The 26,044-nt window shown below is 42.8% G+C and overlaps 1 protein-coding gene across 1 annotated transcript in view; it reads left to right on the top strand.

The window, feature by feature from the left end:
• The window catches only part of LOC146839474 (uncharacterized), an 84,191-nt gene that overhangs the window by 42,814 nt on the left and 15,333 nt on the right, over nt 1–26,044 (top strand). Inside the window, 4 exon segments of the mRNA XM_085650808.1 lie at nt 13,208–13,327; nt 13,884–15,218; nt 23,407–23,573; nt 23,575–24,241. Coding sequence (XP_085506934.1) covers nt 13,208–13,327; nt 13,884–15,218; nt 23,407–23,573; nt 23,575–24,241 — 2,289 coding nt within the window.

Here is a 26,044-nt window from a genome sequence, read left to right as displayed (position 1 = left end):
GCTCGGGTAGGAGATTGTCAGCACCTTCTCCTGTGTTTGGGGGGGGGGGGGGGAGGGGTGAGGAGGGGGAGAGGACGGAGGCTTTTCTTCTGGCCCTGTGGGTGTTTGTGGTCATTATTTGTATTAAGATCTGTGCACGGTGCTTTGCATTTTACTGAACTATGAGGAATCTGTACACACAGCAGTGCATCTTACTGCACTATGAGGGATCTGTGTCACTGCACTGCATCTTACTGCACTGAAGAGTCTGGACCACTGCACTGCATCTTCCAGCACTGTGAGGAATCAGTGTACTGCACTGCATCTTAATGCACTATGAGAAATCTGTGTCCCTGCACTTCATCTTACTTTATTGTGAGGAATCTGTACACGCTGCAGTGCACCTTACTGCACTATAAGGAATCGATGCACTGCACTGCCATATACTGCACTGTGAAAAATCCGTGCACACTGCACTGCATTTCACTGCACTGTGAGAAATATGTGCATGCTGCACTGCATCTTACTGCACTGTGAGGAATCTGTGCACTACATCTTACTGCACTATGAGGAATCTGTGCACGCTGCACTGCATCTTAGCGCTCTATGAGAAATCTGTGCACATTCTATGCTCGTCTATCGCTGCTTGTTGACTTGCCCACCTGTACCCCTGTGTCAGAAGCATGTCCCCCAGGCAGTTTACTGTCAAGGCTTCCCTGCTGCCCTATGCCCCTTTGCCCCTGTTTTCCTATCTCAGTCTAGGTAAAACCTCAGTCACTGCAATAGTTTCCAGCGGCATAGGTTGGCTTATAGCATTATCTGCTGCAGATTTTGTGTGTCTGCTGCAGGGATTGTGTGTATGTGCATTGACCTTGAATCTCCCAGGTAGGAGGCCTTCCAAGCAGTATGTGTCTGTGTTTTTGATTAATCTCTGCAGGTTTTATATGTGTTCATGTGAACAGGGTAGCGTTGTCTTTGCAGGCTGTGTGTGTTTGTGTGTGTGTGTGTTGTTATGAGACACGTCTACAGTGTGTCTTTTTAAAGGGTGTCTGTCTTATCAGATGTTGGCGACTGTCAGTCACTGTTATTGGCCTTTCCTCTCTGTACAGAAATCTTTAGGATCACTGGATGTAAGAGGGACTGCTCTGTGCAGAATAGTCAGGTACTTCTCGGCACACTGCAGACGTCTGAGCAAAGTCACGTGTGAAGTTCTTCCCCATAGTTTGGTAGAATTAGGCAGGTTTGAGTGAGACTTCAGCACAACCTCCAAATGTGTGAGTGACAAAAGCACCCAAGGCTACTTGTATGATAATGCTGCAAAGGGTTACTATAATCTCTCATTAACGGTGTGTTGATGAGGATTGTACTATGATAGGAGTCTATGTGAAGGATTCCATTCTGCTCTGCTTGTCACTTCAGCAGGAAGGGGAGAACAAGATGAACAAGCAGAAAATGCTAGAAGAGGCCAGAATAGAGAAATAAGAGTGACACAGAGAGAAAAACACGAAGGGTGGAGTAAAGTAGTTAATAGATATTGATCAAAATGTGAAAGAAATACGTTTGTAGGGGAGGGACTGAGAGTTCTTGAAGAAGGGCAGGAAAAGAAATGTAATGAACCTTATGTGGAAATTTCCAAAAGTGTAATGATATGTTGTGAGCTAAAAATGTGATTTAAGTGTGAATTGAATGTGAGTCTTCAAGAGTTATAGGTGTAATGTGCTGTTTAGTGGTACCAATAATTGAACCAACTTTAGAGCTATGGATCTGGGATTTATTCCCAATCAACAAACGGTGTAAATGAACCAAATGGAGGAATCAGTGTATTTTCCTGCTTGTTACCAATTTTACCTTAGTGAGATAGCTAGGAGGTCCTAGGTTTCAACTGTCCTCCTGTATAAATAGGTTAATGTCAAATCACAAGGGGGGAGAGTAGAGGTAGGAGAGATAGGGACTCATCCTCCACGAAACTTGTCAAATAACCAAAAAGAGAGTCCCTTGTATTGCAGAAGGAAAGCGCACTCCTTGCTAGGACTGTAAAGAAAATAAAAACGTTTTCTTTCAAATAACCCTCACCCCTTCCCCAGGTCTCCCCTCGGTGGCATGCGTCATCATGGTCCATCCCTGCCCTCTATGGACAGGGGCATGCTGCTACCTACAAATATGCGGGAGCACTTAATAGAAAAATAAGGGTGTCCCTGTACACTTATACACCTATGTGGTCTTGTTATGAAGATGGAGTGGGTTTTGGAAGTGAACGTAAAAAATATCAAAATAGTGTGACAAAAACAAAAAAACAATTCTACCCCTAAATGAGTTACAGAAATCTGGGGACACGCGGGAAATGCTAGAGGCGTGACTACCAACTGTTTCCCTGGTTGGTCGACTAGTTTCAGGCCATACCCCAAGGCTTTTCTTCAGGACCTCAAAGGAGAAATGATGCTCCCACTCCTGATGTTGCTATCAGCACAGTTAAAGTGATAAAAATAAGGACAAAAGTATATACAGCACCTAATTGGTTTGCTTTAAATCTCAAAAGTCTTGCAGAGGTACGAAGAGAGAGAAAAAGGAAAAATTGCTCGACCTTCTGGTCTACAATGGGTTAAAAATCATTGGTGATTCACTGGTTATATAGTGGTGAAAATACACCAAAACAGTGCGTATTAAGTGGGAAAATGCTGTGATAATTGGACTAACAAGACATTACAAACGTATAAACATTTAAAAAGCATAAATTGCAAGCACATTGTCATGTTACCGTGGTGATTGAGGTTAATTACATACATGATCAGAGACCTTCACTGGGCCTCATGAGTCCTTCGAGGAGTTGAAGGGACGCCTGTAGTCAAACCCTGAAGGCACGTTAATAAATGAGAAATTCTCGGAAGTTAGAATACTGTCTAAAACGACGTGACAAATCGCTTACGAGATGTTGGGCAGAGCACGTCTACTAACTTCGTCAAGGCTACTCCCTTTCGGCAAACCTGATTTGCTCACTCGAGGCTCTGATGTTACTGGAACAGCTTGTGTGGCCCCACTAAAGATACTGATCAAGCCTCCCAGGGTAGGATGTCAGACAGGACACAATTTAGAGAGGGCCCTGTTGCAGGGATTCTGCCCAAGAACAGAGCTATGCGTAGGATTATGGGTTCTTAGTGAGTAGGGACTGAGTCATCCTACCACATGAGTACCCATAAGCCCAGGACTGACTAGCTATAGTGTGTCACTTGCTCTCCTACTCACTCACAGAGAAACAAGTGATTAGACACCCCAAAATACGACATTCCCAGATCTCCTCTTCAGCTCATCTCTTTTCCTGTAAAGCCATGGCTTAAGGTGGGGATTGATTTGGTGGGTCCGTTCAATTTTCTTCCCTACAACTTACGCTTTGCGTTTGTGTTAATGGATTTTCACAGCAAGTGGCCTGAAGTCAAGTTTTGTGCTTCTCCCACAGCAGGCAATGCTATTCTTTTCCTTAAATAGATCTTTATAAGAGAAGGTTTTCCAGAGGCTCTAGTTTCTGATAATGGTTTGCAGTTTGTCAATCAGGAAATGAGCGTGTTTTTGAATGAATCTGGCGTGAAACATCTAAGAAGTTCGGTTGGACATCCGCAAACCAACGGTCTGGTTTAAAGGATGAACAGGGTTGTGGTGGATGCATTAAGTGGGCTAAACATAATTGTTTTGATGTGGAGGGTGCTGTCAGATCCATGTTGTGGTGTTATCGCACAACGCCACATTCTCTCACAATAGTTGCACCCTTTGTTTCACTCAAAGGTAGAGTACCCACTTCTGCTCTTTATCCAGCTTGGCTTTTAAGAACTGTTTGTGACAAAGTTTCATGTTGGTTGGATCATGTTGCTTTAGAATCTCGAGTCAAAGTTGCGCAGAAGATGTCCGACAGGTATAATCAAAAGAAGTCAGCCAAGACAGTCAATTTGCGTCCTGGGGACATGGTTCGGGTCAGAAACACTAATTTTGTCAAAAAAGGTGGTATGTCCTTTGGTGAACCTGCCTGTGTCGAGAAAGTTTGTAGTGGTGCCATTATGGTACGTGGTGGGCATTGGTGGCATGCGGGAAACGTTGTGAAAGTTCAGTCTACTGTACATAATTGTAATAGCACCAGGGGTGATGTTGTTTTGCCTTCTGGACTAACTAATGTTTCTGCAGGTAATTCTCATTCTGGACCAACTAATGTACCTTCAGGTAATGCTTCTGAAACCATTATGACAAGTCATGTGCCAAGGAGGTCTATTCGTGTTAGACGAGTTCCTTGGAGTTTACGATGAACTTTTCAAAATTTCTATGTTATCTCATCTGCATTAATTGTTCTATACTGGATATTTTTCTTGTATTTCCATGTTCAGGCATTCTGACTTTTGTTAATTATTGTTTCTTCGTTTATTTTTATTGTATGCTTTTAATTTGGTTGTTTTTAACCAAAGGAGGTAATATGTTGTACCTAGATATGCTTGTTTAAGGTTCTATACAGAACCCCATGTGTTGTCATGGTGTTGGGATGCGGGGAGTTCTAAGAAAGACAGTTGTTGCCTCTCTTCTGTCGTGAGAGGAACGCTGGCTCGTTGTTCCCACGAATAAATACTGAAGACTAAGCTACTGTGTCTAGTGGTGTTAAATTGTGTTTGGGGACACAACAGTACTTAACCAGGGTTAATCACATCATTACACCTTGCTTCTCGCTCAACCTTCATTGGCCGTTGTAGATGTGACATTAATTTCTACCTCATCTCGGGCAATGGGCACTCCATGTCATCCCCACTGGATAGCCAGCCTGTGCCATCCGGCACTAGAGAGAATCTCCTCGTGCTCTGGATACTCCCTTCCAACTATAGTCCTGTCTGCACCTGCATCCTTCAGGGTAATGACCTTCCTCCCTTGGAGGATAACTAACAACACAGACCCCATGATATTTGAATGGATGCACCTAGGAACATCCGTGTCCCCTTCCAAAATGGTGATTGCTGCTAGATTGAGTCCAACAGGGGCCCATTACCCAAGTTAACAACTCACTATAATGGGTGCTGCTGGGACACGTCTGTCACCTGACAGTTCTTTACTGAATGCACCCTCAGTGGGACCCCTGTTGCAAGTTATCCCTTTGAGCTTGAAAGGATGTTCTTTTCCTTTTGTACTGACTTGAAACCCAATTCCTTTTTGTCTGCGTCCTACCGATTTGAATGTTCTACGGTTCCTACAAATTAAGTAGGACTGTGTATTCTGCACAACATAAACGTCAAAATATGGGAACTTGGTTCACGAGTATCATCAGGAATTGTTGGCCTGGTTCCTAACTAGCTCACAGTGCCCGATCTGAACCCCCTAAACTCTCTAAGGTACCAGATGGTATCAGCAACCACGAACATGACCACTTTATTACTTTCCAAGGGAAACATGGAAACAGACCTACCCTTTTGTTGTTTACTTTTGCATGCCCAAGGTGAACACAAGAAAGATACAAATTGGCTTTTCAAACATTTATTGAAACAATCGTATTCTTGTGTAAAAAGAGTGTGCTGCAATTATCAGGCAAAACAAACAAAGCAGTGTAACCAGCATTACAAGAATGGTGTAAAAGACAAAGATGTAATGCTTTCCTTTTTGGGTCCACTTTGGTTCTCCCTTAGTTTTGCGTTTTAGGCTCTGCATAGCCACATATAACACATTTGTGTTGTGATATTATTTTGAGAATACGCTGTACGCTTTTGTTATTCAAGGACTATTCTTGGGATTTCATCTACACATTTCACACAAGGTGCTTGGAATACATAATAGCATAGTGTACTGTTTTCTTTGCTCGTCCAGCAACAGCTCCTTACATTTAGAGATAACACGGTCGCACAACTGCAACTCCAGCACAATAGTTTATGATATAAATGGTGTTCCGTCCCCTTGGGGGCAGAGAGGAGAATTCCGGCAGAGAGGACTGTTCTGGAATGACAGCAGTGCCCGACATGCAGCCCTGCATAAACTAAGTTTACACTCGTGATGCCGACCATCTTACTACTTACACTAGGTATGGGGTATTAGGCCAATCCCAGAGATCGCAAATGTATCCCTGTGCTCACATAGTAAAGGTAGAACTAGACACACATATAATTTGCCGTGGTTGGGATGTTGGTCCTATGCAATCAGTTAGTAATTCTAATAACTTTTAGTTGCATCTGCCTAATGATCGCAGCACATTTGCTTCATAATAGAATATGATAGTTTCAATAAATGTATTGTAAACATTCTTTGTGTCTTTCTTGTGTTTAGAATGGGCATGCATGAGTGAGTAAGTAAGTAACACAAGGGGGGATCCGTTTCCACAGTGCCCTTGGGGAGAGCGGGTCATGTTTGAGGTTGCTGAAATCACCTGTTACTCTGGAAAGATTAGGCGTTCAAGTGAGGCACTGTGAGCTGCCAGGATTGAGCCGACAAGTACTGACGTTGTAGAGAGACTCAGTCCCTACACTCTGACATTCTGTCGCCCTAACAAACAGTTCTGCTTTACCAACGGAATCAGTGCAACAAGTTCACCATTATAACATTACTGTGTGGTTATATGATTATATTATTCTACTCCTACCTAACACTATCTATACGATTGCTGGCATAGTGGGAGTGCCCTTTGCCAGATACCTTGGGATAGCCTAAACTGCCATACCTGACTAAGATGTATCACAAAGCCAGCCTGTGTAGAATGGTTAGCCTCCATCTGTTTTTGCATCAGTCTTTGTGTGTGTGTTAAATTTTAAATCAAAAACAATTCTGTTGTGTTTAGACATTTCTAAGGCCCACGGTTTGATTTTAAAACCTGCTATTTCCACTCAATGGCAGAATCGTTCTCAGTTGACTTTGTCCATGCTGTAAGAGAGACGTGTCATTAAGTGTAACATAGAATGCATAAGATACAATATTATTTAAAGAATATATGTGATTTGACCATGTTGTCAAGGCATTGTCCACAACAGCCAATGCATTTTCCAAATTAATCCTGTCAATTTATCTTAAGCGTTCAACGGTTTCCACAGTTCATTGTAAGTGGTGTATATGAATCTTTTAGAATGTGGTGACCTAGGACCCAACAAGAAATCTTGTAAACCCATGTCATCAGAAAGGAAATATAGATGTTCCGTAACTGCAGATAATGTGGAATGTTGTGACTATTGCTATGTTGAAGCAGGTTCTGATTATCAAAAAGGAGAACAGCGAGGCTTGGCAATCGGGAACAGTTTACATTTAATTAAACAATAATGGCCAGGAACATCAGCCACATCTCCTACAGCTGCGTGCTGAAATTCCCTTTGCATTAGGTACATGGCATGCTTTATTGTGTACGCCCGGTGCAATAAAGTGAAGCTTTTCCCCCTTTGGGCAGGAAATACTGGTACAGTGGATCATAAATTGTGTCTTTACATGTTTGATTCCCTCTGATAGAAGGGTCCATAAATACCTACTGAAAGTCACATTCTGAGGTGGTCCAGGTGGCTGGGTGTGTTGTGTGTATTATCTCGCTTACTGCTAGGCATTATTTGGGCTTTATTTGATGAGTGCAACTGACTGGCTGCTCTGGAATCGTCCTTAGCCGGAATGCAGGCTCTGTGCTGTGCATTTATTTGTGTTTATGAGTGTGTGCATCTGACTTGTTTCTTTAGGTATTACATCCTGGGGCCATATGAGATTTACTGCTGCAATCTCCCAGGTGTGTTGAGACTTGTTCCATATCTCGGGCCAGGTGGGCGACCCTATTTTGCATGCGCAAACGGATTTGCGACCCCTTTGCGCATGCAAAATACAATAGGGCCTTGCGCATGCAAAATACAATAGGGCCATGTACATACCCTATGTAGCGAGTCACAATTTTTTGCGACTCACTAAATAGGATTTGAGACTCTTTATTAGGAAGGGCCGTTCCAAGGGGGTCCCTTCCTAATAGCGACTCGCTATGCTATGTAAGAATGTTTTGTGACCACAATTGCGGTTGCAAAACACTTGTAATTTACCACCCTCTTCAAAAGGGTGGTAACCCATTCACAAACGGGAAAGGGTCCCCGTTGCAAATGCAGGGGGAAATATTTTTTAGGGGTCCCAGGGTCCACAACCTGCCTTTAAAAAATGAAGGGAAGAGGTCCCGTTTGCAACTGCACAGGTACATATTTTTAGGGATCCCAGGGACCACCACCTGCCCTTAAAAAAATGAAACAAAAACAGACTGCTTTAAAAAAAAAAAAGCTGCTTTATTTTCAATCAGTCCCAGACATGGAGGTCTGCTGAACCCAGCAGGCCACCATCCTTGGGAGGGCCAGCCATTCCCAATGGGGTTGCAATTTGCAAGTGCCTCATGAATATTCATGGGGCATGAAATTTGTGACCCCATTGGGAATCGCTAACAGTGTCTCGGACACTTTTGTACATGGCGTTTACCGACTCTCAAATTGCAACTTCCAATCGAGCGCAATTCGCGAGTCACAAATTTTCATGGTAGTACATCTGGCCCCTGGTGTCTCCATCACATGAAGTGCTAGCGGTGAACAGAGGGGGCTGTGTTACGTTGATCGGATAAAGTGTCACTCTGAAACCGTAACAAGTGTTTTATGGTGAATTTAGGTAGCGCAGGCAACAGTTGTTCTGTGGTGTGCTGGACTCCTAAGGGCGGGATCTTTCTATAAATTAATCCGAAGCTAACATTCCCCCATCTATTTGAGTGTCTTGAGCATGGACGGTTCCTCTTTCTGGCTTGTGGTATGAGCGTTTCCCCTGGCATTGGCTGTCCTAATCAGGCGTATTCCCCCCTACTTTCTGGGTAGCCTTCTTCACACAGGCACATATTAGTTGTAGGTTGCAGCACAGCAAGAGCAAGATTACAACCACTGGTAACAAGGCTTTGCATAAGTCTGCGATCCATAAACAAACCTGTGTACAAATCTATGTTTGGGGCACCACCTTCTTTAATCATGACCTGCTGTAGGTTGACAGTGAGCCTTTGTATAGGTTTTTCATGGGGATGAAGGTACAGCAGGTTGTACCTATCTTGGCGCATACACACCCTTCCATTGTGTTCATTAAGTCCAACACATACCGGTGCTGCATCACCGGGAGTAAGATGGTGTGCATTTTTTCATTCTGTTGAGGCCATCTTCAGTGGTGTTCATCATTTTCAGCAGTTCCCACCTGGTGATCTGCAGCCACCGAGTGTAGGCCTTGGTTTGCACGATGAAGAAGCGGGTTGTGAACCTCCTACACATATTTGCGCATCAGTGAAGAGCCAGAACTCTTCAGAAATGTCTTGAATCTGTCCAAACCAAAGTACCCAGCTGACCATCTTCTGCGTACTTGGTGTAGAAGCGGGGTGCCTTTGCTGATGGGATGGTGATGCAGTGCAGAAATATTACTCCGGGTATGACCAATGTTGCCGTGTAGAGTGTGACCAGTGAGCAGACCCCTCTCCAGTCTGGGACGAGCTGGCTGTAGGCGTGGGCGCTGCATTACCAGTATTAGTTCATCATGGTGGAGGTGCCCCACTGGATATCATTATTATAGGTTATACTCTTGCATTTTGCTGTTTCTCCCCCCCCCCCCCCCCTACGGGCATTGTCCCTTTCCCCCTAAAACACAAGGAATACACTGACAGCTACCTGACTACACTGAGTTTCTTCTTACCTTCTATCCATATGTACCATCCTGTCTCTGATTTCCAGGGGTCTTGGCATTGCGTCAGTAGAGTGTCATTCAACTAGAAATTTTCAATGCCCTCAGAATACTATTCTCTGTCAGTGCATCCACATCCCTCGCCACAGCAGAGCCAGAACAGGAGGTTACTCCTTCCATGTCCTAGCTCCGACCCTATGTAATTCTATGCCTCCTAACCTTATAAAGATTCAAAATCCTTTACTTTTCTGCAAACAGACTGACGATTTTGCTTCTCTGCCTCTGTGATATCTTCTGACACCTGGACCCTCATCTCCTCCCCAAGGCAGGCAACCTCCAGGTGTTTTGCTTTCTAAGGCTCTTCACCCCACCCCCGCTTGTAAAGGGTCAAAGTGGTAGCACCCATGCACTAAGTGCCCTTATCAGCTGCGGAAATAAAAGACGGTGTACACCAATACCCAGCCCAGTGAAGGCCTGAAACAGACACAAAAAGGAATGTGTGCTACGTGTTCACCTCCTCTATTTGTACCTCATAAGGAGCTACCTGTGCACTTCCTCCATTTGTATGTCCCGGGCAAGCTTCTTTGTTGATGCTTGTGATCCTTGTACTGTCAACCATGGCTGATGTCTGCCGTGTGCATCAAGTCACTCCCCTGATTTAGTTGTCAGTGAACCTTGCTGAGCGAGCACACAGACATAAGGGAGTGTTGCAGGGTTTCTGCACATACACAGAACCATGCGCAGGATTATGGGACCTCGGTGTATAGGGGCTAAGCCTTCCTACCACCTTAGTGCCCACGAGCCCAGGTCTGACTAGCTATAGTGTCTCACTCGCTCTCCTACTCACAAACGGAGGAACCAATGATAAGACAACCAAGAACACAACACTCCTGTATCTCTCCGGAATCACGGTAACAAGACACACCTTTTCTCTCACATTCTCGTACTTGTCCACAATAAGATCAGACTAACGTGCTCAAAAATGCAGTATACGTGCCACAACCAGCAGCAACATGTATAATATCAATACAGTTAGCATTGCAGCAAGGCAATGTATCATAAGGGGAGATGTCATGTTATAAAGACTGTGGATAAAGGACTATAAGGCCTAACCACCCTCCCCTTTGTAAGCAGAAGTATTATTATATAATAGAAGATTTCTGGGCTTTGTCAGCAGACCCCATACCTCATGCCATAGATCGCATTTCTACATCACAGGTGCATGTTGCTCTTCTCCCTGGAAAGGTCCCTTTCCAAGTGTGTGTCACCCAAACGTGTATCCCCATAATATCAAAGTACAAGCTTCCAGCAAGAACAGATGCCTTGGTATGTTTTGTCTAAGATGCTAGGGCCTGGCCAGAACAGAATAACAAGAGTCTGTGTTTATCGACCTTGCTCACAATGTTCAGACTAAACTCCAGGAACAGACAGAGAACAAGCACAGCAGAGAGTTCTCATGTGAAAGGCATGAACAGAGTTTCGTAAAAATAAAGGCATGTAGTGTTGTGCGCAAAAGCAGCATCATGGCTACCGGGCTCATGCTAACTAAAAGATGTCGACAATGACTCTAGCACCCACGTGACAGGAGTATGGAAAGTGATGAACACGGAATAAGGTAAAGCTGAATTTAAGAAATGCCCAAAGGTTTAAATGCTGCATTCACCCTCAAGCAACAGACATCTTGTCCCACTCTGCCAACGCCCCAACCACCCACAGAGTATCATGCTCGCAGCAAACGGAATTAAATAGAACAAATGGATCTATCGGGTTTATACAATTGCTTAGAGTAATATATTTACTTTACCGAACCAAAGAGTATTTAAAGCACATACAAAGAAATGAACACACCAACACGAGAAATAGATTTAATCATATATTGTAAAGGGTATTGAATACCGCTGGCTGTCACAAATACAAATTAAATTGCAGGAAGACAATGAGTGACTGTCATGAGAGAGTGACATATAGTGAATAGTGAAATGAACAGTACACTATATACATGACAAATACATTGGTGACATGAAAAAAGGAAGAAAAAAAATCTTTCAAGTATTGTCCTATATGATTTTACACATGGAATGTGACACCCATTGATGAATCAAATCGTGATCAAGAGAACTGTGTGGACATATGTTAGATGTCGACGTTTCGACCCTGGAAGCAGCTCACACTGGTATGCATCAGAGCAGGTCTTCCTCAGGACTGTGAACGGAGGAGTGGACAGCCACAAAGCAGACTCTTCAATGAATGAGATCAGGAATTTTGAGGCGTGAATCAATTCCAAGGTTAAACTTCACTAGTGTTCAAGTTCAGTAGTAGTACCACAATCAGGAGAGTTCTTCCTAACTGCAATGGCACTGTTGCTCAGAGGATCTCCACCAGCCAGTTGGAGTCTCATCTATGGGCTCAATTGACATCCAGCAGCTGGTTGGAGTCACATGTTGGGAGCCTTGACTAAATATTCAGTGATGACAAAATAGATGTATATCTTCCGGGAGCAGCGCGCGTCCGTCTGACCGCTTCTTAGACGAGTTAAAGCAAACGTAAGACATTAAGTCAGATACCATGGTAAGGTAGAAAAAGACAAAAAGCACACACTTCTTGGCAGTAGGGATATCGAAGGTATATCACTGGCAGTGATTAAATCTCTATTATAAATGCTGCAATCTTCCCACAAATGATTGTACCAACCCCAGGTAAGTGCAAAGATAACTTAACAAACAGAAAAGTAAAGATAGGAGTTGGAACTTCAGCTGATCCTGTGTGAACAGGAAAGTATTGTCAAGAACAGTGTGAATGGAGCTACATTTGTTATATACTTCCTGAAGTGTTACCTTTATTACATCGTGAAGAGTTTCCTTTGTCATACACTTCCTGAAGAGTTCCCGTTATTATACACTTCGTAAAACTGAAGCAGCATATCCTGATTCATCTCTTTTTCCACAATGTCTTCTTGTTTAAACAGGGCTCGACAAATCCACTCGACCGCTCGCATTTGCGAGGTAAATTTTATGTGTTCGAGCTACTTTTATGTCCCATTCGCCCTTTCTGGCGAGTAGGAAAACCTACTAACTTTTGTCCTCCGTCTTTGAAAACGGAGCAAATGTGACAACATAACAAGATTTAAAGGCCTTTTTATTGCTCACAAAGTAAATGAGCAATAAAGATGCCTTTAAATCTTGTTATCTTGTCACTTTTGCTACGCTTTCAGAGACGGAGGTCAAGTAGGTTACTGTTAGGTCGATGAGATTTTTTAAGGTACTAGACCTGCAGGACTAGTACCATTTTTCAGATTTTTCGAGCCCTGTTAAATGAAATCTTGACCATGTGCGTCTTCCTAAAGCTATACCTCTAGCGAATGGGTGCTCCGTGAGTGCCCTTTCTTTACTAAGTTACTCTGTAAACACTGGTAAATCACCTCCTTTTCTGAATTACGATGTGGCATGTTCAATAGAACATTTAGTTAAATATCTGTGTATGGTGAAATGTCTCTTGGTTACTTTAAAAAATGGTAAAGAAGAGATGTCTTTTACAAATATTTAAATATTGTGTATTTACATTCTCTTACATTTCCATTTAGTGATAAATCTCTTTACATCCAACAGGAAACCAGCCTTGAATGCACAAATGATTATGAATAATGACAATAATCGTGTAAATCTCCAAAAAGCCGTCAGAAAAAATGAGCTCCAATATTCAGGTAAAGAGCTGCACAGTCAGAGACTGAGGAACCTGAACATAAACTGATAGATCCTGGAAGAAGCAGTCAAGAGCAATTCAGTGGATGTAAGAACCTGAGCTGTGCACCTCCACACCACAAGACGAAGAAATGACCTCTAGAAATATAACACAACAACAATAACTAACTACTGCCTGTATAAATAAGTCTCAAAGCTTTGATCATTGGATCGGTGTGAGGTGGATACATCATTGCTCTGTTTCCTGTAATGATGGCAGACCACCATTCAGTGCGCTAGTTGTATTGTAAACTATTTCTGGCTAAACCACAGGAGCAAGAGAAAAGCACAATGGAGTGGAGCCAGACATCTGAAGAATAAAGGAAAGAGAGAGTCGTTGATCTACAACAGACTGTCCCAATTTGCATCGACCTGAAGGAAGACTAATCTTTACCCATAAACATGCAAAACCATTATACAATCTAAAGACATAACCACCTACAAAGAAGCTTTACTTGCCACAATTATAATATATGTTGTTGGTGAGTCTTGTATTTCGTTGTGAAATCTGAAATCAAGCATCCAACATACCACACACATACAGAGAATGTGAGAATAACACAAGTGCTTTATCAACCATGTTAGCTCTTCAGGAAACACAGTCATGGGAAGCAGACAATTATAAACCCGACCCAGAGACACTAACCAAGAAAGAAGAATCAAACACATGCAGCAAGAGCTTTAGTTTGTCATCACTACTAAAGAGCCATCAGCAAACACACACAGGAGAAGAAACGTGCAAATGCAATGAATGTGTGAAGAACTTTAGTCAGTTATCACACCTCAAAATACATCAGCGATCACACACAGGGGAGAAACCATTCCAGTGCAGTGAATGTGTGAAGAGCTTCAGTCAATTATCAATCCTGCGAAGACATCAGCGAACACACACAGTGGATAAACCTTACCATTGCAGTGAATGTGTGAAGGACTTTAGTCAGTTATCACACCTCAAAATACATCAGCGATCACACACAGGGGAGAAACCATTCCATTGTAGCGAATGTGGAAGTAGTTTTAAGGAATCTTCAAAATTAAGGAATCATCAGCGAATACACACTGGAGAAAAGCCATTCCAGTGCATTGAATGTGTGAAGAGCTTCAGTCAATTATCAATCCTGCGAAGACATCAGCGAACACACACTGGGGAAAAACCTTACCATTGCAGTGAATGTGGAAGTACTTTTAGTCATTCCTCAACTCTCAGGATACATCACCGAACACACACAGGAGAAAAGCCATTCCAGTGCAGTGAATGTGTGAAGAGCTTCAGTCAGTTATCACACCTACAAGGACATCAGCGAACACACACTGGGGAAAAGCCATACCATTGCAATGAATGTGGAAGTACTTTTAGTCAGTCATCAACTCTCAGGATTCATCACCGAACACACACAGGAGAAAAGCCATTCCAGTGCAGTGAATGTGTGAAGAGATTCAGTCAGTTATCACACCTACGAGGACATCAGCGAACACACACAGTGGATAAACCTTACCATTGCAGTGAATGTGTGAAGAACTTCAGTCGTTTATCAACCCTCCGGTGCCACCAGCGAACACACACGGGGGAAAAACCGTACCATTGCAGTGAATGTGTGAAGAGCTTCAGTCGTTTATCACAACTCAAAATACATCAGCGATCACACACAGGGGAGAAACCATTCCATTGTAGCGAATGTGGAAGTAGTTATAACGAATCTTCAAAATTAAGGAATCATCAGAGAATACACACTGGAGAAAAGCCATTCAAGTGCAGTGAGTGTGTGAAGTGCTTTAGTCGATTATCAATTCTATGAAGACATCAGCAAACACATACAGGGGAGAAACCATACCATTGCAGTGGATTTGGAAGTAGTTGCAGAAAGGATTTTCAGCTAACTACAGGGATTAGTGATAAAAACAACACACTTAAATAAGTTTAACAAGCACAGACTGGAGAATATTTGTAGCTGGTTTTGGTGTTTGGCCATTTTGTGCAAGAAATGGTTCAATGACAGCTGCTAGAGAACAGCGTCCAAAGGCACAAGAAGTCAAAGTAGGAAAGTGTGACCTGTAACTCTGAGAGTTAATACCTGCAGTGCACAACATTTACCTCCGAAGCCCTGACGTGGGAAAAAATGATGCTCATTTCGATCATCACATGCATATGTAAAAGCACCCACCATAGTGGCACTTCCTCAGCGGTGTCCAATATCAAGGTGGACTCTTGGGAAATTTGCTGGCTCACCACTGACTATGTAAATGATTCACGGTGAGATTAATTGTATATGAATATATTTAAGACGTGTCTTATTTACAAAGAATCACCCAACCAACTCCTAACTGCTGAAAGGACAGAATCAGTGCATGATGGCAGAATTATGGATCGGAGAGAGAGCTGTTGAAAAGTTTAGTTCTGAATAGGTTTCTGAAAGCTTGATGGTTAGGTAAAGATTGAATCTTGAGCAGTAAAGAATTCCAGCTCTTAGAGTCCAGAACTATCGACTCCCTGCTTTACATTTCTTGAACCTTGGCACTGGAAAATACATCTGGATTCAGAAGTAAAGGAACACAAATGATACAGATTTTTCACATAAATGATATTGAGGTTTGTGTTTACAAGTAAAAAGAAACACTTGTTTTATAAACTGCCGGTGAATGAATGGACATAAAAAGTACGTGCTGACTCATGGGCAAATATTGAATCTTTGTGATGCCGTTGGGATGTCCTCAGACCACAAATAAGATAGATCGTAGGATTCTGAATCATCTGTAAGGTGCTTTTGTGTTGCTGGAACAGCCAAATACACAGTGTTCTTATGGCCCAGCCTTGCTTAATTGAAGGAGTTCACCAATATAATATGCACATCAGAAGAAAGGATACATCTTCAGTAGCCAAAGATAGTAAAAACTAATGCTTTCCACCGAGGTCCTTTTAACAAAGTGCTGAGTCTGGGAAGTTTTTCCTGCTGCCGACCATCATCATCATCACCACCACCACCACACAGCCAGTGAGGAACAGCAACAAGACTGCTCTTCAGCACACCCATCCTTATACATAACACACTACAGGGGTTTGCTCCAGGGTCAAACTCACATTACTTTCACGTTAACAGCAACAAGTTCTAAACTGAACAAATTAAATTTAGGAACAAGTGGTTTGTACGGCCATTAGTGGCATAATACATTTGAAACCCAATACTTTATAAATCTGTATTAATGATACATAACCAAACATCCAAACACCACCTATGTATGGACATCCAAGAGCCTTTACAAACCACACTACAGAGGTGTGTACTAGGATCAAACTCAATTTACTTTAACGTTAACATGAACTAATTTATTATACAGCAAGAACAGTCATAATGCTATGAAATGTACACAATGATGACTAGATTTGACATATTACTAACAAATGTATGTTTTTTGATATGTAATAAAAAAAATGTATTTGCATTCATGGTATTTGACTGCTGGTTGTATGGAAAGAGATGTTAAATGTGATTTCTTCCCTAAACTATAAAGATAATTTGTGATGTCAGCAAAGAGCCTAGATCATTTGGCAATGGAGGTGTCAATAAATACCGGATTTATTTTGGAAAAAGAAAAATATGCGTGTATTGTGGCACTCCTCTTGTTAATAATCCATAAAAATGCTACAGAATGCTGGGTACTTGAAAGCATTCTGTCATACGAGGGATTTAAATATGCATTTGTCAAATACAAAATTGACTTACATTTTTATTTTAAGCTTCTTATACAGCGCTTCTTTATCTAATAATCCCGGATGGGTTTTCTCCGAGAGCCCTTTCTCCTTCGGAAGAAGGGTCATTTTTTCCTAGTATTTTTCTGTTAGAGACTGCCAGTCTTTTCATAGTGCTCCTGAAGAAAAACAAGTAGGTCAGAATGCCTACCATAAGTAGGGCGGACGGTCTGATGCACTTACACCAACCGCCCCAGGTATGTCGGTCATTGTTGTGAGGGTTTCTGAGGTTCTGACCTCAGTTGAATCAGAGGGGAACTGTGATAGATTCTTCTTACCAACCTCCAACATTCTCCAATTTATTTTTGTAATCCGTTTAATACAATTTGCTAAGGGATTACACATGACAACCACGGCCATGCTTTCTTCTCTTACTCATGCATTAGGGATCAGGAGGTTGTCTATGATTCTTGGCCTCTTATTCGCCTGCTTCAGTCCTTCTGGGATAACCTCTTTCACCAATTTATCCTTCAAGGATTTCTGTTGTTTTTCAAAGAGCCTTATTAGAACAGTTTCTCCAAATTTGTAAAACTGTTGAAAGTGGAGATTCTTCCTTAGAGACCTTGGTTGGAAGTGTGCAACATTGTGTCTGGTGTTGTGTGAACACGCAATCACACAAGGGGGCTAGAGGAGCTGCGTGGGCCAACTCCCCACTAATTATTCATATTACAAAAAAGGCCACGGGTCCGAAATCAACAGGAGGTTATACAAATTACTGGGTGTACTATGCCTCTCAGAGGGGGATTTCCCTTTTAAGGATGGTTACCCTCACACACTAGCGGTGTCATGGTTCATCATGAAGGGGCACCGTCCTTTAAAGGGAAACCCCTCTCTGAGTGGCATACTACACCCAGTAATTTGTATGAGCTGTTGTGTGAAACCAGTGTGCCGTTCTCCAAGGCTGTGCAGTTGCATCAAATGTTGTGTAAAAGCAGTGTGCCACCCCACGAGGCTGTGCTGTTGAATCAGACTATGTGTAAAAGTAGTGTGCAGCCTTCTTTGGCTGCATAAAGACCTATCTAAACCCATTGTGTCTCCATACACTTGCTGCCAACTGCGGCGTATTTGTTTCCACCTTCTACCTGGGATCCTATCTTTTTGCTGCCGACTGCGGTGTCAAAGTGTCCACCTTCTACCTGGGATCCTATCTGTTTGCTTCCAACTGTGGAGTTGTAATGTCCCCCTTCCACTCTGGATCCTATCTGTTTGTCGCCATCATTATGCGACGCAGGAGCTGCAGAAAGAAGGGCATGAGGATTCACTAATAATGTGTTGTTACTAAAATGTTACTATGGCAAGTTACAATTCATTCAAACTGTGACTCTGTCACTATTGTGGCAAATATCTTAAATACCCGCGCCTCCATGTAAGTCTTACAGAATGGTGAACACACATAGATCGACCATTGTATACACCACACTTTATTGATGAGAAACCTGTGGGGAAGCATCCAGTAAAGAGAAGGAAACTGGAACATCGAGTGCTTGATCCTCAAATCCTTATTTACTTATTTATTTACTTTAGGAAACTTCATTGTCCTCTGTCCTTTGCTACTCTCCAGATGGGTTACGTGGTCCATGAAACAATCTGCAATTAATAGAACCTGTTTCATGAGGTCATTACTCTAGGCCTGCCATGGCTTCCTAAACCTTTCCAATAAAAGAACATTGTGAGAGCAGCAAATTGGTTTGGGCTTCCACTTTCAAAACTTTCCATTACAAACCAATTGTTCATGCTTCTTCTGTTATTAAGCAGTTTTAAAATAGCATGATGGTAGTCTCAAGTCTTTCAAGAAAATCCAGGTGTTCCCAGTGTCTATGATGGAAAGTCCTAATTTAATTAAATGCACTTAGTCGACTATCTTTAATTTTGTGGATAGCGGTTTGACTCTGTTTAATATATATTGTCCCTCCCTAATTTGTTCTCTGATGCAGTGGTCTTTAACCTGTGGTCCGAGGACCCCTGGGGCTCTGCGAGGCCTACTCAGGGAGTCTGCAAATGTTTTTACAAAATTAAATAATATTAAAATTAATAAAGGATGTACGAATGAATAAGCAAAACTGAAAATTGTAAACCTTTTTCAATATTTGATTATGTATTAAAGAAAAGTTGATTGCTCCTCTGCAGTGATTACTTTAAGGTAGTGGTGGATGCAGGTCTCAGCGGTCTCCTTACAAATATGGAAGCTGGCCGTTGTGGTGGAACCATTGCCACATCCATCGGAGTAGGTTGAATTGGAGGGGTAATGTAGGTGTCTTCTGAGCCAGCTTCCATGACTATGACTGGCTCTTCCTCCTCATCCCCATCCATTATTCTAAGGCTTTCAGGAACTTTATTTTTCCCTTGTCACTCATGGCGGGTCTTGGATTCAGCCAGGGTCCAATCCATGTCCAGATCATCAGAGGGGGTGCTTGGAATTTGGAGAAGATGATGGAGTACCTTTTCTTTTTTTTTGCCGGAGATCAGAAATCCAATGGTTCAAGAAGAGGTACATCAAGCTCAGCAGGAAGCTCAACCTCCTGTTCTCCTCGTACTTCAGAAAGATGTATAGCTGGCTGCCTCTCCTGTTGTTCACTTTGCTAAGTTTCCTGCAACGACTGGGTACTAATTTACGGCTGAGACAAATCCAATTCAGACGCAGTGCTTGTCGCCATGATGGCAGTGGCTGCCTCGCTGGGAGACATGGCCTTGGGCTTAGGTTGGGTGGTGGCATTGATGTGGGAGTGCCACACCACATTTCCTGAAAAGGTGTTTGTCGTCACGCCAGTTGTGGCACAGGCAAAGTGTTTTTCTCTTCCGCCTGGGACCCTTTTTAGGCAGCACCTTTCTTTGGGGCTGTCTTCAAGCTCTGTCAGTTTGCACTTTGCTGCACAAGCAGAAGAGAGAATGTCTCACGTGTTGCGGTCAAGTCAATTTGTGCTGGAGGTAAAGTGGCTGTTATCTGTTATGCATCAGGCTAAAAGCAAGAAAAACATTTAGTGCAACTTGGCATTTTTGCAATCTGATTATTCATAGTACAGACAATATAATTTAGTGAAGTTATCTTCTCAGAAATAATGAACAACAATAGTGTATCCTTTCCATTCGATAGTCAAACCACACTTTCACCATATATAATATTTCAATAGATATCAACATACAGATGTAACTGTTTGCTTTATGTGCATCTAAGGGGAGACACCTGTGACAGGCAGGGGAGTGCAGGGGAAAATTGAATAATCCTTAAAAAATGAATGCTGGTGTAAGCCTATGGCAGGGAGGGTGTCCAGGGGAAAATGATTAATGACAATCCTTAAAAATGTTATGCTGAACGCTGATGTGTGGCAGGCGCCTATGGCAAGCAGGCAAGCATGTTAAACTAAGTGATTTCATGGAAAAAAAAGTTTACAAAAAAGAATAAAAAAAGAATGGCATAGCCCTCTTCTATCAATCGCCATAGAAAAGGGCTTTGAAAACTGGATAAAACACACACTAGCTGGCTACACAAAATGGCTGCCGGCCACATGGTCGAAAAACTACTACAAGCATGTGGACACAACAAAGAACACTTGCAGGCCTATGGCAAAGGTACACCGGCTGGCTACCCTGTAGCAAAGGCTCATTAGCTTCAAATGAAAGATGGTTCAGGAATTGTAGGTGGAAATCTTTATTCAGCAAGTTAACAGAGGTAAGTCCAGTTGGAGAAATGACAACCGTCGTTCACACCCACTTATATCTCCCCTCTCTTCCATAGTAAAGATGCACCCACGCGCCCTCCCACAATGCCATCCTCCCACCGCATTATGTAAAAGGTGGACACGAGCGCGAACAGTAGTTTCACACCCGTGTCAACCTTAAACCATTACGAGTGGTGCACCGATGAGCATGAGCACGAGCACGACATAGGAAGGCCACGCTTGTGTATACAACATACACAAAATGGCAACCGGTCACATGGTAAAACAACAACTACAAACAAGGAGGCATGGACAACAAAGAATGCATGTAGGCCTATGGTAAAAGCACACAGCTGGCTACACAAAATGGCCACCGACCACATGGTCAAATAACTTGGCCTGGGCGGTGAACTTTGCTTCGTTTGTGGAGTTTTATGCACTCCGCCGAGCTCACGGAGTGCAGAATACTCCGCTTCGCGATGTGCTGCTGAGTCTTTTTGCCGCTTGCGAACGGTAAGTTCGCGATTGCGTACAGTAAGTTTGCGAGCGTGCGCTGCCGCTCGGGTAGAATTTCTACCCGAGTGGAAGGAATACCTGCACAAACTGCAGTTCGCACTGCACTCCGCCACTCGCGTAGTTCGCAGAGTTTTTTGTAACTTCGCAGAGTTCCGCGAACTACGCCCAGACCTAACAACAACAAGCAAGGAGGCATGGTGGACACAACAAAAAACACATGCTGGCCTATGGCAAAAGAACACTGTCTGGCCACACAAAATGGCCACATGGTCAAACAACAATTGCAAGCAAGAAGGCATGGACAGCAAAGAACGCATGCAGGCCTACGCCAACAGCATACTGGCTGGCTATACAAAATGGTTGCCAGGCACATAGTCAAACAACAACTACAAGCAAGGAGGCATGGTGGACACAACATAGAACATATCTAGACCTTTGGCAAAAGCACATTGGTTGACTACACAAAATGGCCACTGGCCACATGGTTAAACAACAGCTAAAGGCAAGTAGGCATGCTGGAGAGCACATGCAGACCTATGGCAAAAGCACACTGGCTGTCTACACAAAATAGCTACAGGCCACATAGTCAAACAACAACTACAATCAAGGAGGAATGGTGGACACAACAAAGAAACATTGAGGCCTATGGCCAAAGTACTGGCTGTCTATATAAAATGGCCCCCGGCCACATGATCAAACAACAACTACAAGCAAGGAGGCATGGTGTACACAACAAAGAACACATGCATGCCTATGGCAAAAGCACACTGGCTGGCTTAAAAAAATGGTCACCGGCCACACAGCACGGAGAACAAAGACAAATGGTGGCCTATAGCAAACACACACACACACACATTGGCCAGACAAAGAAGGCATGGTAACCCAGAGAACACAGCATTAATTCAGCAATGCCAAAAATCAAGATTAAATGAGCTATAACATTTTTACAACAACACACATCTTCCCATGGCATCAAATATTATTACCCCACCAAAATACACTCTTTGCAGAACAAAACGTGGAATACATTAAAAAAGCAAAGTAAAACCCACATTTTTTATTTAATCCAATGACATCTCCGGGCTAAATGATATTTTGTAACATATACCACAGAAACTGTTGTTTCATATACCCAATGAATTGTACTGGTGGGATGGCTGGTGCTCAGACTAGGCCACATAGTATAATTAATTAATAGTGCAAAAGTAAGTAACATGGAGAAAATATACTTATCTAAGCAACCTTTCTGCCTACAAAAGATAAAAATGAAATGCCTAAAAAATAACTAGACCCCTACTGCAACTCAAAGTGACCCACCATAACCACAGTCAAATTTAAACAAGCATTTACAATGCAATAGGTCTTGCATTTACGCGAGTTTGAGATATTGACATTGCAAATGATAATGGATAAACCTAAATAAAAGGCATAGTCATTTACAATGTCAATAGCTCAAACTCGCGTAAATGCGAGACCTATTGCATTGCAAATGCTTGTTTCTGACCTGGAATGAGGCTGTGGGGCTACTCAGCGCTGCTAAAATGGCACAGAAATGCAGCCGCTCATCTGCTGCCTGCACGGAGAAAGCACCTAGGACCCCTCCCCCCGCCCCCACGCCCCATCGGACCCCTAGGCTGCAGTAGGCTGCAGGTGTCCCAGGGAAGCCAAGCCACATGTTCCATCTCCAACAGTCCGTCATGAAAGGGCTGTCTGGTCTCTGCAGACCTCCGCTTCTGATGCTGACCCACGGGTGCGGGACAGTGCTGTCAGGACTCCAGCCTCCACACACGCCCGTGCGAGTGGTCAGTGCCCCTGCGCCCACAAACGCCCGTGCGAGCTGTCAGGACTTGAGGGTTCCGTAGGGAAGTTTTCTAGAGGAGGGTGTATTTACTCCTGAGGTAGGATGCGGTAGCACACGTGCACCTTACCTCTGACTAGGATCCGGCGGCAATAGTCAGAATCCCCCCCAGTCGGGATCTCGTCCATGTCCCGGTGCTGCCCTCCTACTCCTCCTCCCTCCTTGGAGCTTCCTGGCAGTTCCTTCAGCCCGCGGTGACCGTGCAAGGCGCACTCCAGTTCAGCCCTGGTGGTGGTGGGGGCTCTGAGCACAGTCCTTCACCCCCAGATCCGCACAGCTTCAGTCAATTATCAATCCTGCGAAGACATCAGCGAACACACACAGTGGATAAACCTTACCATTGCAGTGAATGTGTGAAGGACTTCAGTCAGTTATCACACCTCAAAATACATCAGCGATCACACACAGGGGAGAAACCATTCCATTGTAGCGAAATGTGGAAGTAGTTTTAAGGAATCTTCAAAATTAAGGAATCATCAGCGAACACACACTGGGGAAAAGCCATTCAAGTGCAGTGAATGTGTGAAGAGCTTCAGTCAGTTATCACACCTACAAGGACATCAGCGAACACACACTGGGGAAAAGCCATACCATTGCAATGAATGTGGAAGTACTTTTAGTCATTCCTCAACTCTCCGGATTCATCACCGAACACACACAGGAGAAAAGCCATTCCAGTGCAGTGAATGTGTGAAGAGATTCAGTCAATTATCACACCTACGAGGACATCAGCGAACACACACAGTGGATAAACCTTACCATTGCAGTGAATGTGTGAAGAACTTCAGTCGTTTATCAACCCTCCGGCGCCACCAGCGAACACACACGGGGGAAAAACCGTACCATTGCAGTGAATGTGTGAAGAGCTTCAGTCATTTATCACACCTCAAAATACATCAGCGATCACACACAGGGGAGAAACCATTCCATTGTAGCGAATGTGGAAGTAGTTATAAGGAATCTTCAAAATTAAGGAATCATCAGAGAATACACACTGGAGAAAAGCCATTCAAGTGCAGTGAGTGTGTGAAGTGCTTTAGTCGATTATCAATTCTACGAAGACATCAGCAAACACATACAGGGGAGAAACCATACCATTGCAGTGGATTTGGAAGTAGTTGCAGAAAGGATTTTCAGCTAACTACAGGGATTAGTGATAACACCTATATAAACAACACACTTAAATAAGTTTAACAAGCACAGACTGGAGAATATTTGTAGCTGGTTTTGGTGTTTGGCCATTTTGTGCAAGAACTGGTTCAATGACAGCTGCTAGAGAACAGCGTCCAAAGGCACAAGAAGTCAAAGTAGGAAAATGTGACCTGTAACTCTGAGAGTTAATACCTGCAGTGCACAACATTTACCTCCGAAGCCCTGACGTGGGAAAAAATGATGCTCATTTTGATCATCACATGCATATGTAAAAGCACCCACCATAGTGGCACTTCCTCAGCGGTGTCCAATATCAAGCTGGACTCTTGGGAAATTTGCTGGCTCACCACTGACTATGTAAATGATTCACGGTGAGATTAATTGTATATGAATATATTTTAGACGTTTCTTATTTACAAAGAATCACCCAACCAACTCCTAACTGCTGAAAGGACAGAATCAGTGCATGATGGCAGAATTATTGATCGGAGAGAGAGCTGTTGAAAAGTTTAGTTCTGAATAGGTTTCTGAAAGCTTGATGGTTAGGTAAAGATTGAATCTTGAGCAGTAAAGAATTCCAGCTCTTAGAGTCCAGAACTATCGACTCCCTGCTTTACATTTCTTGAACCTTGGCACTGGAAAACACATCTGGATTCAGAAGTAAAGGAACACAAATGATACAGATTTTTGACATAAATGATATTGAGGTTTGTGTTTACAAGTAAAAAGAAACACTTGTTTTATAAACTGCCGGTGAATGAATGGACATAAAAAGTATGTGCTGCCTCATGAGCAAACATTGAATCTTTGTGATGCCGTTGGGATGTCCTCAGACCACAAATAAGATAGATCGTAGCATTCTGAATCATCTGTAAGGTGCTTTTGTGTTGCTGGAACAGCCAAATACACAGTGTTCTTATGGCCCAGCCTTGCTTAATTGAAGGAGTTCACCAATATAATATGCACATCAGAAGAAAGGATACATCTTCAGTAGCCAAAGATAGTAAAAACTAATGCTTTCCACCGAGGTCATTTTAACAAAGTGCTGAGTCTGGGAAGTTTTTCCTGCTGCCGACCATCATCACCACCACCACCTCACAGCCAGTGAGAAACAGCAACAAGACTGCTCTTCAGCACACCCATCCTTATACATAACACACTACAGGGGTTTGCTCCAGGGTCAAACTCACATTACTTTCACGTTAACAGCAACAAGTTCTAAACTGAACAAATTAAATTTAGGAACAAGTGGTTTGTACGGCCATTAGTGGCATAATACATTTGAACCCCAATACTTTATAAATCTGTATTAATGATACATAACCAAACATCCAAACACCACCTATGTATGGACATCCAAGAGCCTTTACAAACCACACTACAGTGGTGTGTACCAGGATCAAACTCAATTTAACGTTAACATGAACTAATTTATTATACAGCAAGAACAGTCATAATGCTATGAAATGTACACAATGATGACTAGATTTGACATATTACTAACAAATGTATGTTTTTTGATATGTAATAAAAAAAATGTATTTGCATTCATGGTATTTGACTGCTGGTTGTATGGAAAGAGATGTTAAATGTGATTTCTTCCCTAAACTATAAAGATAATTTGTGATGTCAGCAAGGAGCCTAGATTATTTGGTAATGGAGGTGTCAATAAATACCGGATTTATTTTGGAAAACGAAAAATATGCGTGTTTTGTGGCACTCCTCTTGTTAATAATCCATAAAAATGCTACAG

The sequence above is a fragment of the Triturus cristatus genome, chromosome 4_1 (assembly GCF_964204655.1).
Source record: "Triturus cristatus chromosome 4_1, aTriCri1.1, whole genome shotgun sequence".
Lineage (NCBI taxonomy): Eukaryota > Metazoa > Chordata > Amphibia > Caudata > Salamandridae > Triturus > Triturus cristatus.
The sequence above is the reverse complement of the archived record's forward strand: the minus strand, read 5'-3'. Positions and strand labels throughout refer to the sequence as shown.